This window comes from Spinacia oleracea, chromosome 4 (assembly GCF_020520425.1).
Source record: "Spinacia oleracea cultivar Varoflay chromosome 4, BTI_SOV_V1, whole genome shotgun sequence".
NCBI classification, from domain to species: Eukaryota; Viridiplantae; Streptophyta; class Magnoliopsida; order Caryophyllales; family Amaranthaceae; genus Spinacia; species Spinacia oleracea.
In genome coordinates, this window is record NC_079490.1 from 105,933,691 (window position 1) to 105,953,349 (window position 19,659).

The 19,659-nt window shown below is 33.5% G+C and overlaps 1 protein-coding gene and 1 long non-coding RNA gene across 3 annotated transcripts; both read right to left on the reverse strand.

The window, feature by feature from the left end:
- Positions 1 to 1,587: 1,587 nt before the first annotated feature.
- LOC110797593 (uncharacterized) lies at positions 1,588 to 2,605 on the reverse strand. Its single transcript, XR_002535875.2, has 2 exons — positions 2,305 to 2,605; positions 1,588 to 1,787 (listed from the first exon to the last, which is right to left on the reverse strand). It is a non-coding gene; the product is annotated as an uncharacterized lncRNA (long non-coding RNA).
- A 4,672-nt stretch (positions 2,606 to 7,277) lies between these two features.
- On the reverse strand, positions 7,278 to 11,245 carry LOC110797594 (laccase-14). Of its 2 annotated transcripts, XM_022002708.2 has the most exons (6): positions 11,113 to 11,245; positions 10,233 to 10,384; positions 9,902 to 10,146; positions 9,309 to 9,437; positions 7,807 to 8,760; positions 7,280 to 7,667 (listed from the first exon to the last, which is right to left on the reverse strand). In XM_022002708.2, the coding sequence occupies exons 1-6, from the start codon at positions 11,206 to 11,208 to the stop codon at positions 7,537 to 7,539; spliced, it is 1,707 nt and encodes a 568-aa protein (XP_021858400.1). In that variant the 5' UTR covers positions 11,209 to 11,245; the 3' UTR covers positions 7,280 to 7,536. The 2 variants fall into 2 exon arrangements, with proteins under 2 accessions (XP_056682408.1, XP_021858400.1); XM_056826430.1 differs by lacking the exon at positions 9,309 to 9,437 and having other exon boundaries at positions 7,278 to 7,667.
- Positions 11,246 to 19,659: the final 8,414 nt, after the last annotated feature.

A 19,659-nucleotide genomic window follows, 5' to 3' on the forward strand; every position in this document is an offset into this window, starting at 1 on the left:
ACACACACACACACGAGCACAGCCCTTGCGGCCGCTCAGCCCACGCAAGCCTTGCGGCCCACACGAGCCTCGCAGCCAAGGCAAGCAGCCATGATCGCAGCCCATTGCGCGTGCAGCCATGCTGGCAGCCTTGGCCTGCTGGGCCTGGCCTTGCGCTGGGACTGGCGTGGCCTTGGTTGTCTTGTGTGGCGCGCTGGCTTGCTGGACGCGGGCCTGGCTTCGTGCTGGGCCTTCATCTAGCAAGTCTCGTCCGATGCTAATTCGTACGACGCGCTTCCGATTAATTTCCCGATTCGGGAACTCATTTCCGATACGAACAATATTTAACATTTTCGATTCCGGAATTAATTTCCGTTTCGAACAAATATTTAATATTTCCGTTTCCGGAATTATTTTATTATTTGCCTTTGACGATCTCAGCTCCCACTGAAACCAAGATCCGTCGATTCCGAATATCCATAGATGGAGTATCTAATGCCATTTAATACTTGATCCGTTTACGTACTATTTGTGTGACCCTACGGGTTCAGTCAAGAGTAAGCCGTGGATTTAATATCATTAATTCCACTTGAACTGAAGCGGTCTCTAGCTAGGCATTCAGTTCACTTGATTTCACTGAATTATTAACTTGTTAATTAATACTGAACCGCATTTATTAGACTTACCATTAAATGCATACTTGGACCAAGGGAATTATTTCCTTCAAAAAGTGTCACAGACCCAAGGGGAAAATTCATACCTAATTGGGCCGGACCCTACATTGTCAAAAGGATCCTCTCTAGGGGTGCAACTGAGCTAACAGATGTCGACGAAACCGAGTTTCGTTCCTTGAAGAACTTGGATCAAGTCATGAAATTCTTTGTCTAGATTCAAATGCAAAAAGTTATGTATTTAGAACTGTAGGGGTGTTTTTTTGTGTTCCCTACGGAGTTTTGTAAATTTTTTAATTTCGAAGGAGTCACCACCAAACAATGTTTAAGGGTCCGGTTTGGAAAGACCAAGGTTGCCACTTTGTGGATAAGGCATTGAATCTTATAAATGTATGGGTGAGATCCGGGCAAGAAAACGATCCACTACTACAAAAAAGGGTATAGAGTACTGTTGAAATACACTTTATAGGACGCCTTAGAGGCGTTCTTCAACTCAACGCGCTATAAAGTTTATAAAACGGGTAAAAGAAACGTTTTATATACCTAGTCATAAAGTACAGTGATAAGAGATAAACGTTCTATATTCCCTTCCTAAAATCATAAAATGAAGAAGGAATATAAAACGGTTAACATACATACCCGTCTCCTATACATTATAATAAAGCGCGCCTAACGTACACATCCGTCCTCTATTCTTCATTTTAAATATTGAGATAAAGAACATCTTCCGTACATAGGCGTACTATATACTTCCTTTTTAATATTGAGATAGAAAGCAACTTCTTTATATGCTTGGTAAAACAATATTGGCAGTTCGTCAAATGGACTTTATAAAGATAATCAAATAAAATAATTTGAACTAACTTTGAGAACACTCGTGCATGATTAGTTGTCAAAATGGACTTTATATAAAAAATCTGGAAAGAATCAAATACAATAATTTGAACTAATTTTCTATTTTAATTCCCAAAAATGCTCCATGTATATTACAAAAAACTTATATAAAAACGATACACCATATATATTACAAAATCTATCAGTCATTGGTAAAAATGATCTCGCATCCTATTCAACCAAAATTATGTTAAAAATGTGTGAAGATCTTCAAGTATCTGTTCTTTATTGTCTCGTATAAGTCTGCAAAACAAAATAAAAAAAAATGATTAAGAGAAATTTACAAATCAAGTGCAATAATAAACTACCACTGATATCAATGAACAATAAAAATGGGACTCTTCGTCTTCTGCTACTTTTCTGCAGCAATCAACAAACCTATTTATTACTCTCAGGATTCAATTTAGCTCTTAGAAATAATAAGAGGAAATTTGGAGAGAGAGAGAGAGCCCAATATACAATCTAATAATACCACAAGTAGACAAATAAAAAAAAAGATATAGAAGAACAAAATAACAATTTGTGATGGAACATGCATCTTCCAATCTCTCATGATTTAATACTCTGTAATTAATGTGCAGCGATACACCGGAAAATAAAATGATACGGTTATGATATAATGAAATCAAACACACCCATTTTTCAAAGAAGAACGACTGCAAAATCAATTAATTCAAAATAATCTTAGATTTCGAAAAACGAACTTAAAAGACGATCGAATATACAATTCAGATTTGAAAAAGTTAAGAACAAAGCTTACAGACATAAATTACTCAAGGGTTGAGGCCACACGAATTGGTTCTCCAAGAAGCAAATTATTGGAAGGCGTGATTGACAGATTGATGAAATGAAACTATTGAGTAGTAGAAGAAGGAGAGACAAAGAGAAGAACAAATTAGTGGATGACAAGAATACCCAACCATTTATCTGATTTGAAGTGAAGGGGAGATGAAGGCGGTGTAAACAATAAAGAATTTATTTACACTAATATAAACCTGGTCCATGCTAACTTAGCGTGGGCAACGGAGTAATTTGTATGGGAAACATGTGTAACTGTCACGTGACAGTTATTTTGTGATTTAAATAGTAACTATATGCGTATTATAGTAACTATGTGTTTTAAAGAGTTACTATGTGTTCTGTAGAGTTTTAATGCGATTTGTGTCTAGCCCACTTTATATACCTTTTAAGCTTTTTTATTTTTCAAAATTTCAGATCTACACTATGTTCATTTATCTTTCATTTCTCTCTCTTCATTTTCTCTCTATGCTTTTCAAAATTTGGCCCAAATTTCTAGGTTTTGTTCGATTTTCTTCGTAATTATCTTATAATTCTTATAATTGGATCTAGTAGATGAGAAAAAATTGGAGGAAGTAGTAGATCAAGAAGGAGGTTCGTCATTGCCGAAATCGAATCGATTAATTTGCACTCATTTACAAATCTTCGGAAGAATTTTTAGAGATCACATCTCGGTTTGTTGTTTTTTAAAGAATTTAAGTCTATTTTTATTTAAAATTGAAAATATTTGTTGTTTTGGAGACATTAATGTTTGTGTTTTGTTGAAATATCGTTTTCACTTCGCGAATTCGATCAGTGACTTCACGATTTCAAATAGTAACTATATAAGTAATACAGTAACTATATGGTTTAAAGAGGTACTATGTAATTTTAATGGTTACTATATGTGTACAATAGTTACTATATTATTTTAATGGTTACTATATGTGTACAATAGTTATTATTTTGTTGAGTGATTTGAAATGCTTGTTGTTTTGTTGAAATTAGGGTTAGTGTTTCACATAGTTAGTATATAAATGACATAGTTACCTTTAATTTATGTTGCGAAATAGTGTTTTTAATAGTCACTGGAATGTTCATTGTGTTTATATTAATAGTAGTTTTTAGAGTAACTATATTTTTTAAAAAGTTACTATAACTTTAAAATAGTAACTATGTGTTTAAAATAGTTACTATATTTTTTAGAAAGTTATTATAAGTTTAAAACAGTAACTATGTGTTTAAGATAGTTATTATGTTATGAACACTTTATAGTGACTTTTTGATAAATAATAGTTACTATACGATTACATTATGTACTATGTTATTTAGAGTATGTTTTTGTTCGCTTCTTAGATAGTGGCTATATGATTATAATGGTTACTATATGTGTACAATAGTTACTATATTATAATAATAGTCCCTATGTTTTATATAGTTACTATTTGTTTTACATAGTTACTATATTTTTGAAATATGTACTATGTTTATTTTATCATGATTTGTTACCATATGTTTATTTTCTTCAATAGTTACTATAGTATTTATATAGTTACTATATATATGTTTGAAATATGTAATATGTTTATTTTATCATGATTAGTTACCATATATTTATTTTCCTCAATAGTATTTGTATGTTTTATATAGTTACTATATGTTTTAAATAGTTACTATTTTAATTTATTATGTTTTGTGCATGTTTTTGATGTTATTCTATATTTTTAGTGATAGAGTTACTATATTATTATCACACCAACTATGTCTGCAACTATGTGACTACATGACCATGAATAATATTTATAGGTATTATATCTTGTATAATAGTAACTATATGTTTGATATAGTTATTATGTATATAATAATGTTCTTTATATGTTCTTTGTTTTCCTCTATGTTATTATTAATAAGAGTTACTATGTTATGATCATCACATTAACTATATGATCATAACAATAACTATATATGCAACTCTGCTAATATATGACTATCATTAATATTAAAATATACTATATCATGTATAATAGTAACTATATGTTTTTAATAGTTACTATGTTATCATTTTGTTCTTTTTATGTTCTTTTTTTTCGTCTCTATGTTATTAGTAATATAAGTGACTATATTATTATGACAATAACTATATGACTATAACAATAACTATATCTGCAATTCTGCGAATATCTTACCATCATTAATTCTAAGAGTTACTGTATGATGCATAATAGAAACTATATGTTTTATATAGTTACTATGTCATTTTTTCACACTTAAATGTTAAATTATTAACTTAGTTTATATTATTATTAATTCAGAAATACAAAGATGATTCATCTAGAATTGAAGTCGTGCGAAAAATAACTTCTGCAAGGAAAACAAAAGAAGAAGAAGAAGAAGAAGAAGAAGAAAAATTTGACAACAATGAAAACCAAGGACGTGGTAGAGAAAAGAGAGGACACAAACGTCGAAGGAGAGGACGTGTTGGTGTAAAGAAGGGACGTGGACGTGGCGATTAGTACTTTTTAGTTTAAAAACATTTGAGTTTAATGTGTCTTATTGAATAGATGTAAATAATTAGAATGTCGTAGCTAAAAAAAACTAATCATGTAATTAATGTTTTCTTAATTATTGTTCAAGAGTTATAATTACTCTTACTTTTTATATACTTACTCTTTTTTTATTTCAGTAATTATATGAAATAATAGTAACTATAATTGAAAATGTTACTATATGACCTCTAAAGCATCTATATTATATTGTTTATTTTAAAATATACTTCGTAGTAATTGTTCTACAGTTAAAATTACTTTTCTATATAATTTAGTTACTCTTTAGATAAAATCTTTTCATAGTTATTATTATGAAGATATAGTTACTTTACAGAACATATAGTTACTCTATGTATAAAATAGTTATTCTTATCAGAATGACTATATTTTTTTCATAGTTACTATTATGAAGATATAGTTAATTTACAAAAATACCCTGGTCCACGCTAATTATAGCGTGGACCGGGTCCATACAAGTGGAATTGTAAAGAATTGGTGTAGGTTAGGGTATAATAAAAAAGAAAGGGATTTATCTAAATATAGTTGACAAAAAATTAACTAAGGGTGAAAGCTGGCAATTGACAATTTAAACGTGATTTTACAACTTTTGAATGGAATACGTATACACATTAAACAGCAGTTGGATCTCACGGCGTTACGATTTTCTATTTTTCTTTAAAATTTAAATAAAAATATTTTATAGGGAGAGGGGAATAGATAACAGTGGGATTTCCTACTTGTAATACGGAGTATATGTTTATTATTCCCAATTTTATTAGTACGCATATGTTAGCCCCGCTTTATATGTTAAAATTAATATACATATTTAATTATTTTAATTATTTTTTATTATTGTAAAAAATACGAAACTGTTAAGTAAGGCAAGCGCTCTATATTCTTTTTCCTATGAAACAGTTATCAAGGAAATGCGTTCTATATTATCCTGGGAAACGCCTAACACACTTGGGCGTTCTCTATCCAGTGTCACTTATTCCAAATTATCCTGAGATGCTTATTTTGCGAGCTTCTAAAATTATATTCGAGTACATGACAAGCAGCATTTTCGGATAACCCTAGTCATGACACTATGTTGGTTTGAACATGCATTTAGAACATGAATATTGCTACTTGCATGTGATCACTTGCTTTAAAGTTAATTAAAGGAACCTAAGGTCGGTTTGTCCAAGAATTATCTTTGTTAAGCGTGATGTGACCTTTCGGGGACGACGACGTGAGACCAAGAGTACCTGAAAGGATTGTTGTTGATAACCATGGATGTTTGAACGAGGAGGGAGAGGGAGGGGGTCCGGGAGGTTTCATGTTCACTTTTAAAGTCTCATTTTATATCACATGCGACACTAAAAGTTTTCATTTGATTTTTTATTAAAAAAAACTGGTGTCGCATGTTATCAATGTGCGACACCAAAACTTTTAGAGTCTCGTTTTTTAACACACGCGACATAGAAATTTAAAGTATTTAATTTGATTTTTAAAAAAATATTAAAAAGAAAATTAAGAAGAAATAAGTGTCGCATGTTACTAATGTGCCACACCAAAAGTTTTAGAGTCCCATTTTATAATACAAGCGACTCGCTAGTCTCGTTGAAATATCTGCTAGCAACTTTATGTGTCGCCTGTTTTATAAAATGAGACTCTAAATGTTTTGGTGTCGCACATTAATTTGAGGCTACTTCAAAAGGACGACTTGTAAAGGTGTTTTTGTAGTAGTGCTTCCTCTTATTTTATTTTTAATTTTTTTTTGCAAACATTAACCGTTAGTATCATTTGGAAACGGAGGTAGTAATATATATAAGTAATACTCCCTTTGTATTTTTTAGGCGTCACACTTACCATTTTCGAAAATATTTTTTATGAGTCACCCTTTTTATTTTTAGTAACTTTTGTACCCCACCTTATAATTATTTAATATACTCCGTATATAATTTCCTCTAGGCCGGGATCACCACTACAATTAACTCCATTCCACTTTGATTAAAATGCTTAGTTTTCCCTTTATCTTTATCTATTTGTTTATTACTCCCTATCCCACTTATTTTAGTATTTTTATTAGATTTAACACTCATTCCTTAATACGTGTGCCGTTCTATATTAATAAAATACGGAGGGGTACAATGTATTGTTAGGAAATTAACACATCATACCGGATAAGGAATACGGAGTATCTATGCATGTATTCTTTCCATTCAATTCCTAAGCCTTTGTTTGGTACAACACTAATTAGTAAGGGAGAGAAGGGGACAGAAAAGAAGAGAAATAAAACTTAATTTATATTCCGTCATTTGGTTGATGGAAGGAAGTAAGGGGAAATTAAAAGAATATCATTTGAAAGCTTTTAATTTTCTCTTTCGTTCCGAATTCCGCAATTTTGGGAGGAAAGGAAAATAAAGATTTATGAATGATGTTTTCCTTCCATTTACTTTTCCTTTCTTTTTCATCAAATCCAATTTAATTTTTGAAACCAAACGCATGAACCAATATTTTTCTTTTCCTTGGGATTCCTTTCTACCAAACAAAGGGTAAATAATTTAATATCTCATATTATCCTGAATGTGTAGTACAAATGAATAGGGATCACAGTAGTCATTATTTATTTCATGTACTCGATCCGTAGCGGATATAGAAAGCTGTTACACTTGAGTTTGAATATATCAACATGGAGGCATGTCCGGAGGAGGAGGCAAGATTCTTGATTCTGGTGTTTTACCATTAGTGACGATGAATACCGTTTCCATGCCCCATGTAAGGTGACGATCCACGTGACAATGCATAAACCAAACCCCTAAAAAAAACATAAATAAAGGTAACTTATTTAATTTATGAATTAATAATAAGACAATACTCCGTAATAAAATAAAACTAATAATGTTTGTTTAAAAAAATGATGAGTTCGTTTATATTGAATTAGAGTATAGATAAACCTGGATTGTTAGCCCGGAATCTGATAGTTGTCCAACCTTTATAAGGAACTGCAATGGTGTTCTGAAAAGGAGGATCAACAAGGTTATAATTGAAAGGGTCTTTATCCTTATCAAAGTTTCCTAGTCCGGACCCAACGACGTAGAAACTATAGCCATGAAGGTGCATTGGATGATCAGCTCCATCAACCACGCTAGTTCCTTGAAAAGTAAGCTCAACTGTCTCGTTATAATCCAACACCTTCACCTTTGTCCCTCTTTTTGGTAGTTCTAACTTGATTGGCAAGAAAGGTGCCGTGTAATTGAACATTTTGGGTGGCTTATCCGGAAAGTTAGTCATGAAATTTCCATTGATCATGTTATGGTAATAAGCCTCGAGTATACTAATGTTAGGATTTACAAAGGATATGTTGTTTACACTGGCAGCAAGTCGTGTATTATTAGGCCCTTGGCATGTATTTCCGTCCTCCTCCTGGCATACCAAAGTGTTAATTGATAAGGTGTAAAATAATCTTTTGGTAATTTTTAAGGGGACTTTGACAGGGTGATCTTTACTAGCTAAACTCCTTAGGGAATTTGTGAATCTTATTGATGCATTCAAGTCACTGGAGTTAGGAAGGATAGGTAATAATGGAGGAGTAGAGTCATCGAGAGAATCATATTGGATTATAGCAGTAGTGGTGGTGTTATCAATGGATACACTTAACGTGCGCTCGTAAACCCTAGCAGCCATGTAGTAACGTTTAGGAGTTTGATTAGCCTCAAGAAGAACATCTATGGTTTGGCCTGGGGAAATAGCTATGTAATTACTTGTGAATGGCTTTGTGTAGCTACCATCTGACCCGACAACTGTTAACTTGTGGTTTGCTACTCCGAAGAACATCAGGTTCTGCATTACCGCGTTGATTATTCGTAGGAGATAAGTCTTTCCTTGAACAACCTTCAACTTGAATGTATCTGCAGTACATTATTACAAATATTAATATGACTTCAGAATTTTGGATAATAATGTTAACTTTGTCATTCTAATCAATTATATTTCACGAGATTGTTAGAACTTCAAAAACTAATTAATATAAACTCATATATATACCATGTACATGTCATCGTATATAAATAGTACTACCTCCGTTTCAAAATGATCATCTTTACACTTTCTGTTTTAGTCTGTTTCATAATGTTACTTATACTCTGTTTTATTCTATTTTTTCACATGGAAATTTATTACGTTATCATTCTTATCTCACAATATTTACAACTTTTCACTCACTTTTTTCTTACACTCACCCACCTTTTTACACATTTCTCTTACTTTATCTATATTTTATTATATTCAACCAAATTTTCAATTTTTGTCTTAATATTTGTGCAAATATTAACTGTGAAGATCTTTATAAAATAAAATGGAAATAGTATGTTTCTGAGTTGTTGATATATTTTCAATTTTAACTAATTAATTTGTAATTAACGACTCTATAGTGAGCATTTTAAAAAGCATAATTAACCTTGTTTAGAGCAGGGATATAAGTCACCAGGCTGGCCATTAATTAAGAAGGAATCAGAAACATTAGGATCGCCTCCGGTCCTAACGGTTGCATAATAAAGTGTCTGTATATCCACCTTCCACCATTCTCCTGCATCACATATTCACATATGCGTATACACAAATTCTTATTTACATTGGGTGTACAATAAATATTGTACATCGAAGTAAAAGTTAACTCAAAATGCTTAAAAGTTAAGTTTATATAGGTAAAAGTTATCTATTTTTAAGTGATAAATTTTTTTATTTTAGTAAAACTTATTTTTTCAAAATCACTAATAATGTATAAAGTTAATCATTTAATCATTTCTATCAACTTTTTTTTTACTAATATAAAAGTTAATCAAAACTAGGATAAAGTTATGAAAAAAGGGGAAAAGATTTTTTGGTGTACAATAAATTTATTGTACACCTTGTGTGCGCGCAAGACCTTTTGATACATATATTAATTAAGACCAGTCTAATAATTAAAATCCAAGGTTTCACGAAAGTAATATATACTTGGTATTAAATAGTGTGTATATTTAAATATATAGTTAACGCGATGAACAATACCTAATATAATGGGGAGTTGGGCATGAGGTTTTGGAAAGGGATAAATAGTTCCGAGTGTAGGATAAATGATAAAGGCGCCATGTACGGTTGCTCTGGTCCAATTGCTATGAGCATGCCACCAGATTGTGCCTTCTTCATCTCCGAGTATTATTCTCTGTTTAAACTTACCTCCCGGTGGAATTGGACATTGTGTTATGTATTCTGGTCCATCAGTCCATGGATATCGATTCATTGGTGCTCCATGCCTAATAATATATGCTGTATTCTATAAGTATATATCAAATATCAATATTATATATTATTTATATTATTAGAAAAACGGCGATGGTACCAATGAATGGTGACATTGTAGTTGCCATTGTTAATAACATCCACGATGACTGTGTCACCTCTATGAGCACTTATTGTTGGTCCTGGAAATTTCCCATTTACCGTTAAAATCTTCTTCGACCTGCACAATCTTCTGTATTTGGCTTCCCTTAGCTGTTTTCATCATCAAAATGTACATCGTTAAGTTTCCATTTTTTTGCCAGACAACTACGGCTTGAATCGATCAAAGTTGTCAGGAAAAAACTTCATTTTATCTGAACTTATCATATCTCACCTTATAATTCGTATGACTTGTCTAATTTTATATGGACTTATTTTGTTTGAAATGAGTCTAATTAACTAATTAAAAAAAAATCAGGGCCTTAATACTTACCAATAAAACTTTGTAATTTTAAAATATAAGGAGCATGTACATGGAGTTTGTCATTAGACTTTTTTCATATCTTCCATGTCAGCATTCCACTAACATTATGTAACTCATGTTCTAGTTAATAAACTTTCAGCTTGATCAACCAAATTTAAACCTTTACCCACCAATCTCAACCAACTTATTTTATTGATAGGGCATACGCATTGAGCTTTAAGTTGAATCTTATTTTTCAAAAATTCATTTAAGACCTTGCTAAGACCCGGCCACCCATTTCAAAGATAGAAATTGTTTTCAAAATAACAGGGGCATATGTCGTGTCCAAAAACTCAAACCTTATTTTTCACATGAGCTAATCATGCTCTAACGTCTTAATTTTTTGATTTTGTTTTGAGGGACTCTAACACCTTAATTAAGTATGTCTATATATACATATATATGTATTTTTTTGAAAACTTTAAAACGGAAAGAACAAAAAACATAGGAGAACTGAATGTAGGGAGTATTCTCAGACCTCAAAACGATACCGTTTGGTAGCTTGGCATTGATGGCAGTTATGAAAGAACAACAAAGAGGATAAGAGAAGTTGGAAAATAATGGAAAACTTCATCTAAAAATTGAATAAATATTTCTTAATTAGGTATATCATAAGTTAATTAGCCTCAGCTTGTATATATATTATATACAGACAACAATATACACGCATGCAACTAACGAAGCGCATCAGATTAAAACAAACAAAGTTGCTTTCTATTTCAACGTCATACGAATTCAAATTAGACCAAAAATTACTCAATTAGGTAGTTGAACAGTTGACGTTAATTATGTTTAATTTTTACGCTAATACTGACTTTTGTCTTCTTTTAACAAACTGTTTATTGACAAATGAGAAATGTAGCTTCTTCTTAGCTATTCTATATTGACAAATGAAATACGAACTACTGAATTGTGTGTGACTTAACTGTCCCAAGCACGTACGCTCGTACGCGATCCCACTACATCTTCTCGACTCAAATCCTGTCCCATTAGTGTTATTGCTACAGCTAGTGACACTTGCAATTCCCTACCTAATAACGCAAAATTTCAAGGGAAAATGAGTAAAGTTGAAGTAAACCTACGGGTGGGTGTCAATTCGGGTTAAATGGTGAAGTCTGGTTTGAATTTACGACATGCCAAGTCTAGTCGGTTCGAGTCCACTCAATTCACCCAGTCCTACGCCCGGTCATATCAATTGGGATCCATGTCTAAGTCTAGATCAGGTCATTAATGTGAACATTATGATACGGCTTACTCTAATACAGGTGTTCGTCACTCATATATAATAATATCGTAAACTAGCTGGTACAATTACGAGCATACAATCAGTATCCCTCTATTACACCCCTTAATATGTGTGCAGGGGGAACCACATGCATATTGGATATTAAAAACATAAAATGCTGACCCAACTACCTTTCATAAAAATGTCAACGATTTGTGGCTCAATATGGACTAACGTACAACTAAATCATCATGAGCAACACGCTCCCTAATAAAATGATAATTTATGTTGATATGTTTGTTACAATTACGTTGAAATGGATTCACTGCAAGATAGGACGCATAAACATTATCACAAGAAAACTTCACGGGTGCACGAATGACGATTCCCAACTCAACTAACAAGGAACATATCGATAATATAATGTCTGTACTGTGTATGAAACAACAAGATATTCTTCCTCGGTGGAAAATTTGGAGACAGTGGGTTGTGATGTGCTTGTAATTTTGCACATCCTTAGGTGCCAATTAGGATCCCTTTTGTGTACATATTATCGTAGTTTAGTTGCATTTAGAGCTATTCCTACTCTATTGTCTTTCTTTGCTTGTTTTCTACGAAGAGCTTTCCTCTCCCTATTTTCAATCCAAGCTAAAGTGATGCACGGAATATGGATGTCCCGCTAATCCAAAAGAGAGATTGACCACAACAATGAAGGCTACCACAAAAGAAGGAGAAGTATGGGTGGAAAGCTTCCACCAAGTCGTATTTATGCACTTGAAGTAGCAAGACATTATACGACAGGGGAAGTGAAGAAGAGAAGAAGGGAAGCTAGGGGAGACATTCACACATAGGTGATGCAGTCCCTACATTACATTGGGAAAGAAGAACGCCATGGGAAGCAGCCAAGCATGAGTCGTGCACGATTCGACCTAGTAGTGCAGATTCTTGTGCACGACCTTGGCATGGTTCATGCATTATCTACTACCCAAACCTAGCGCGAGGTCGTGCACAAATGGCAGGGGTCGTGCAGAGCTGAAGAGACCCGTGCAAAGTAAGACAAAAATCCTATGTTTTGGGCACATGTTCCCCTTACTATAAATAAAAGGTTGCCCTTAAGTATAAGGTATGGAGTGTGTCTTTTGGTTTATTTTCAATCATTTAGTTATCCCTCTTAGTGGCATACTCTCACCAGTCTTTATTGCTTTCTAGTGTAGTTTAATTGCCTAATTGTCTTTAGATTTCTGAATTCCTAGAGCAAGATCTCCACTTTCAATTCAAGTAATTGTTTTACTTTTCATGATGTATTTCTTTATAGCTTTTATGCATTCACATTAGTTTCAATTCCGAATTTTTAGTCCATGATTTGTGGAACCTCGAAGGACGAGCATTGCCAGATTGTAACATACTAATAATTCCTTGCTTTTATAAAACCCATTTTCAAGATAAATAAAGAAATTACCAGAATATTACCGCCACCGTGATGATGGTTAATTCTAGTACTAGAATTACGCAGAGAAAATAACTAAGTTTCAAAATATAAATTAAAATAGTTAACGGCCTCTACTACAAGTTGGAACCTTATAGGCCCAAACCAAAAAATTCAATTTAAAACCATCCATTAGAAAAAATAAAAGTCTAGACTATTTATTAAAACAGTGTTCAAACAATGCAAGCAATTAAAAACTCTCTCAATCAATCCGGCCATGCTGAATGATTACTTGGCTTGTAAGTCACCTCTAGAAATCCTGATTAGAAAATGCTACTCCCCAACAATGCAAGTGCAATTGGTTGATCATCATTGGGTCATTATTGAAAGGCGATGGCCAAAAGACATGAAAGCACGTAATCAACAAAAGTTGTGTACTACAAGCTAAAACAAAGCCTATAACTAAACATGCTTAACTCCTGAAAATTTTAATAAGTTCACATGCCAAAGCCATTGAATAAACATTCAATCATAGAGACAAGACTCGATTGTTGACACGACTACTAACTTTATCATTAATTAGAATAAGCATCGAACACTAAAATATCTAATAATAATTCTGAAAATCAAAGTCCAGTGGACAAGTGTTGGGAACTCTCCAAACACTAAAATATCTAATAATAACTCTGTGTCACCTCAGTGATGGAATTCCCTGCGCATAAAATTGTTAGGTTATGATACATATGACAAAACATAAATCATGCGGAAAACCTTAATGCCAGGAAACATATTATTTACACATAATCATTTAGCATAATTTAGGTGCATACACTTTGTAGCGTGCCCTCCCTAGCTGCGCCCGAACCGAACAAGAACAAGTCTTTAGGACTCCAAGTGTCGTCCCTCCGTAGATAGTCCACAACACGTCCGGATCCGCCTTAAGATTGACCAACTAGAATCGCCCTTAAGGTACTATAATTTTCGGCAATTATGGGCAAGAATGTGACTGATTTTCTGCTCAAAAATCACTGTTTTATTGTATGAATACTTGTTGAAAAACTCGTGTATAAATTTGTGACCCTAGGCACATATTTATAGAATCATGGAAAAGGATTTCGAATCCTATTAGAACACTAAATTAATTAATTAGAATCCCTTTAGAACTCTATTTAATTAATTTCTATCTTCTAGGATTAGGATTTAATCATAGCACGAATTTCGATAGCTTTAGGATTCGTATAGCACCCACACGAGCACGAGCATGAGCACCGCACCGCACAGCCCACGCGCATGCCTCGCGGCCCACGTGAACTGCACGGCGCCTGGCCCATGCTCGCAGCTCATCTGATCCGCGCGCGCGCCACGCCTTGCTGGGCCTGGCCTTGCGCTGGGCCTGGCGAGGGTTCAGCGTGTGGTTTGATGCGTATGGCTTGCTGGGCGAGGGCCTGGCTTCGTGCTGGGTTTCGTCTAGCAAGTCTCGTCCGATGCTAATTCGTACGATACGCTTCCGATTAAATTCCCGATTCCGGAATTCATTTCCGATACGAACAATATTTAACATTTCCAATTCCGGAATTAATTTCCGTTTCGAACAAATATTTATTATTTCCGTTTCCGGAATTATTTTCCGATTCTGATAATATTTCCGATTCTGACAATATTTCTGTTTCCGGCAATATTTCCGATTCCGGCAATATTTCAATTTCCGATAATATTTTCCGATACGTACCATGTTTCCGTTTCCGGCAACATCTACGACTTGGATAATATTTATATTTCCGATACGATCCATATTTCCGTTTCCGGCAATATCATCGTTTTCGGAGTATTCATTTACTTGCCTTTGACGATCTTAGCTCCCACTGAAACCAAGATCCGTCGATTCCGAATATCCATAGATGGAGTATTTAATGCCATTAAATACTTGATCCGTTTACGTACTATTTGTGTGATCCTACGGGTTCAGTCAAGAGGAAGCTCACTACTACATAAATATCATTTAATAGCGTTTTTGTAATAGCGGTTTTACCTCTTCCGCTATCAAAAGTATAAAAAATAACATATTATAGCGCTTATATAAAAAACACTATCATATGTACACAATATTGTAGAGCTTATATAGAAAGCGCTGTCATATTAAGTCGTATGCGCTCTCAAATTACTGCTTTATTATAAAGCTTCTAAAAATAATTCTATTAAAAAAACTAAAACAAAGATGAAAAAGAAAACCGCATTTTTTCCTTCTCTGGCTTCTCTTCACTCTGCAAAACCTCAAGCCTCAAGACCCTAATAGATGGCGAGACCAGCCTACAAAAATCAATCATATGGCGGCGATTACGGTGGTGGCGATTTCCTTCAGGTGGCGGCCTTTCCTCCGCCCGGCGGTTCTTCTTCTCACGGCGAAAGAGAATATGAAGGTAATCCATCCATAAAATGTGCAATATCTGTTGATTTTATGTTTGGTTGTTCGTAATTTGCGTTTTAAGTGTTGGATTATTGTTAATTAGTGTTCTTGAACGGTTTTGTGGTGAAGGGGGTTTGCATTCGATTAGGATTGATTATTATGGTTTTAGGGTTTTGTTCCTCTGAATTGGTTCACGTATGTAGTGATTATTTAGATTGTAATTGGGTTTTGATTCTCTATTTTGATAATATGTTGTTGGATTATTTGGATTTCATTATTGCACTAGAGTATTACGTTTTCTGGAACTTTGGAAAACTACAGTAGGATGCTGATCACTTTATCTTCTAATGTGACTATTTCATTTTTAAGAAAACATAATACCAACTGGAAGTGAGATATTTTTTTAGGATGCTTATCACTTTATCTTACTAGTCTCAATTCTCCTTAGGCGACTCTTGATGCGCAATAGTGTTTCAAGTGTTTTAACATATTCGAATTCACTACTTTTCATGGATGGAACTTAACATCAAGGTATATTATCTCTGTTGTCTTAAACTTGCAAAGCATGTACATGACTGCCAATATTTCAAAACTAATTCGAAATGCCAAAGTCGTGAGGAAAAGCAAGCACAGCAAAAGAAGAAACAGAGAACGGCTTAACATTACTTAACACGATCAAAAAATATACTCCGTAATATACTGACAACAGGAGTAAGAGATATTACCTGATCAACCTGAAACTCATCACGATCAAATTTAGGGACAGCAATTTCTCTGAATATCTTCAATTCTGGAACATCAGATTTTAAGTCACAATGGTAAATTATGCCTGGAGACAGGAACCTTGTAATCCTAAAAAACACCACACTGTCTTTTTTCCTTGCAGAGATGTCATCGACTGATCCAATGTCAAAGGGTAAGTTATGCAATAGAGAACCGGTTTGAAGATCTCTAACCTTAAGAACATGCTTCACATCACTTAAGTAACAGACAAGAAGATGGTTTTCATCAAAATGTTCGATGGAGTAAGAGAACACGATCACGTCTTCTTTCTCTTCTTTCAGTGATTTGGTTTTAAACTTGTCTGATTCTGTGATTCAATGCTATTTTGTCGAGTAAATATGTTTTTGATTGTTTGGTTGGATGAGTATGATTCAATTTGGTCAACAAGTAACCAATTCTGACTGATTCTGATTGTATTTAAAGGAATTGGAATTAGGTGGAGAGAGATATAGATTTTCGGTTACTTAGAGCTTAATTAATGGAAGTTAGCTCCACTTTCTGCCTTAAAAAAGTAGATCATAGGATTCAGAGAAAGATTTTATTAGGAACTTTAATTGGATTTGCCAATTAACTTTTATCAGAAACTATTAATATCGAACCAGAACTGCTGTTTTATCAGAACTATTTTATAAGGAAAATTCTATTCAAAGCTTATTGTGTTAAGTTTTAACCTTGTGTAATAATTTTGGAATGGTTGTCCTGTTGATTTCAAAACCACAACTGCTGTTGTAGATGAATTTATTTCACTGGTTTAGTAGACATACAATCATCCTCTTCACAGTAGGCTAGAGCTAGATAGAAGCTATGATATCTTGTGGATCCCCATCTCAACTTTTGGAAATTGGAGCAATAATGTAGTTACAATCTTGAATGTTTTATCAAACTCCTCGTCGAGGTACCCAATTCAACAACCATGGTCACTCAGCTCAAATAAGATTAACTATACAAAAAAGGAATGGCAAATCGATGAAATTCCCACTATGGTTGTCTTAGACCCTACAGGAACGATTACCAGTATAAATGCAACTGATATGATATGGATCTGGGGTAAGCATACTCCTTCTCAAGTTTAAGAGAAAAGAGTTGCGGAGAACAGAAAAATGGATTTAGTTAATTACCTCTCCCTTTCCTTGATTTTGTTGATTATTTTTCGATTTGATTATGAATTTTTTGTGTTGTGGATTTCAATTGCAGGAGAATATCTGCTTGAAGTTTTTCTAGGATATCCATCCGAACTCATGCTCACACTCCACCACCGGAGAGATATGATCTGATGTAGACATTGACATGAATGAGCAAACGAAGATTGGATTGAGCCATCAATGCATCCATACGAGTGGAATTTGAACAGTCTCCTGGATGGGGAAGAGTCCATGATGCTTTTAGTCTCTTGCAGACTAAGCCTAGTGATCAGGTAAACTCGAATAAACATGATGTAGAAGCCAAATTGTGATGCTTTTCTTCCTTGTACCGAGTTTTGATCATGCTTTTAATTACACCAAAATCTGGTTAACTGCCAATAATCTAGATGTTCATATAATCATATGAAATGGTTTATGAATACTGAAACAAGCAGTGCTGTTTTGGATCGAAAGCTAGGACATTTCCAATTCTGTATTGTACTCGCTCTGTTTGAAAATAATTGTCTCAGTTACAAAAAGAACAAATGTAGGAGTAACAAATTTTATAGGAGTTCTTGTAGTAATTTGATTATATCAGGAAATCTTGTTAATCACCATGCACATTGCATTAATAATTGCAGAGATGGAATTGTGACTTTAAAATGTAGAAGAACAGTGGCATCAGTCTCCAAGTACAAGTACTTAATTTTCTGTTATCAATATGTGTAAAAGGTTCTCACACATGAATGAAATCATGAACTGGCTGCAATGATTTAATTAGCCAGGCCCTAGGAAGAGTAGGAACCTTAGAGTCGTAATGATAGGAGATCTGCTACTTGTATTCTTAAATTTCTTACCACCACACTGACTATGATCCTTATCTGAACCAGTTTCACCTTTAATTCTTGTAATTAATTATCTAAACAAGCTCATTAGTTCTTCTCCTTCATCTAGCCAACTCCCATAAAACACTCTGGTTAAATCAACTAACAATCAATTCTATACCTCCCTCAATTAAACCACCTAATTTATTTACAAATAAAAAAAACTGGGAATATTTGCGAATAGAAACTTGATATGGAGTATCTGTGAACTCAAAAGTCAGAACTTTTGCTGTTTCTCTTGCCTCCTGGTATGGTTTTTCTTAATTTTGGTGAATATTTTGATTATTTACACTTCTTGTTTCTGTATTTCGTGAGTTTGCTATCTTTCTTGATGAATTATTGAATTCCTAATTTTCTAATTACTTTGAAGCTTGGAAGATTCCAACACATAGGACCGAAGGGGCTGCAGTCTACTGAAATACTGCTCACAATCCAGAATAGTGTAGATCGCAATTGATTAGTGTTAGGCACTTTACATACTTACCCTCTTTTTTGATGGAAATCAATTTAGCCAATTTTGATGGAGTATATTGCTTCATTTTTTTTTCTGGGCACGAAAATACTACTTTGAACTTTAAAGTACTAATTTTTTTATATTTATTATTACTTTTTAATAACAAAAAATATAAAGTACTATTTTTTTTACATTGTACTGCATATTTAACATAATTAAAATGAAAAAAATGGACATATTTTAAACATAGGGGCCTAATTTTTGTGAATAGCATAGGACCTCTAAAATGTTCAAGACGACCCTGTAAATCAGCAAGGCATTATCCGCAATTCTTTTCCAACGGCATCGTAATCTATTCCTATAATGTGAAGTTCAATTTTTTTCCCTTCATGTATGGCACTTATTGTTTATGGTAATAGTAATTCTTTTGGGTTTTTTCCCTTCTATATACGTATGAATACTTATACCCCATTGTTTTACTTTTCAGATTGTTAGTTTTCAAGTTATGCCAGAGCAGATTGACGAAGTAAGAACCGAATGGGTGCACCATGTTGTTCAGCAACTGTACAATAGCTAGGTTATGTTGAAAGAACCAACAAACATAAGGCTATTAAATCAATGTATTTTACGTAGTTTAATGTTTAGAATTTTATTTTATATCTATGTAGTCAGTTTTACTAGGGTGACAATTGCAAAAAATCTTTTATTTGAGTTTTGGAAATTAATTT

Bases quoted from the DNA above. Each gene is read 5' to 3' on its own strand.
- LOC110797594 (XM_022002708.2), bottom strand. From the start codon at position 11,208: ATGAAGTTTTCCATTATTTTCCAACTTCTCTTATCCTCTTTGTTGTTC. The intron at 10,385-11,112 runs GTCTGAGAATAC...TGATGAAAACAG, and splicing joins CCAAACGGTATCGTTTTGAG to CTAAGGGAAGCCAAATACAG. The intron at 10,147-10,232 runs GTACCATCGCCG...ATATATTATTAG, and splicing joins TACAATGTCACCATTCATTG to GCATGGAGCACCAATGAATC.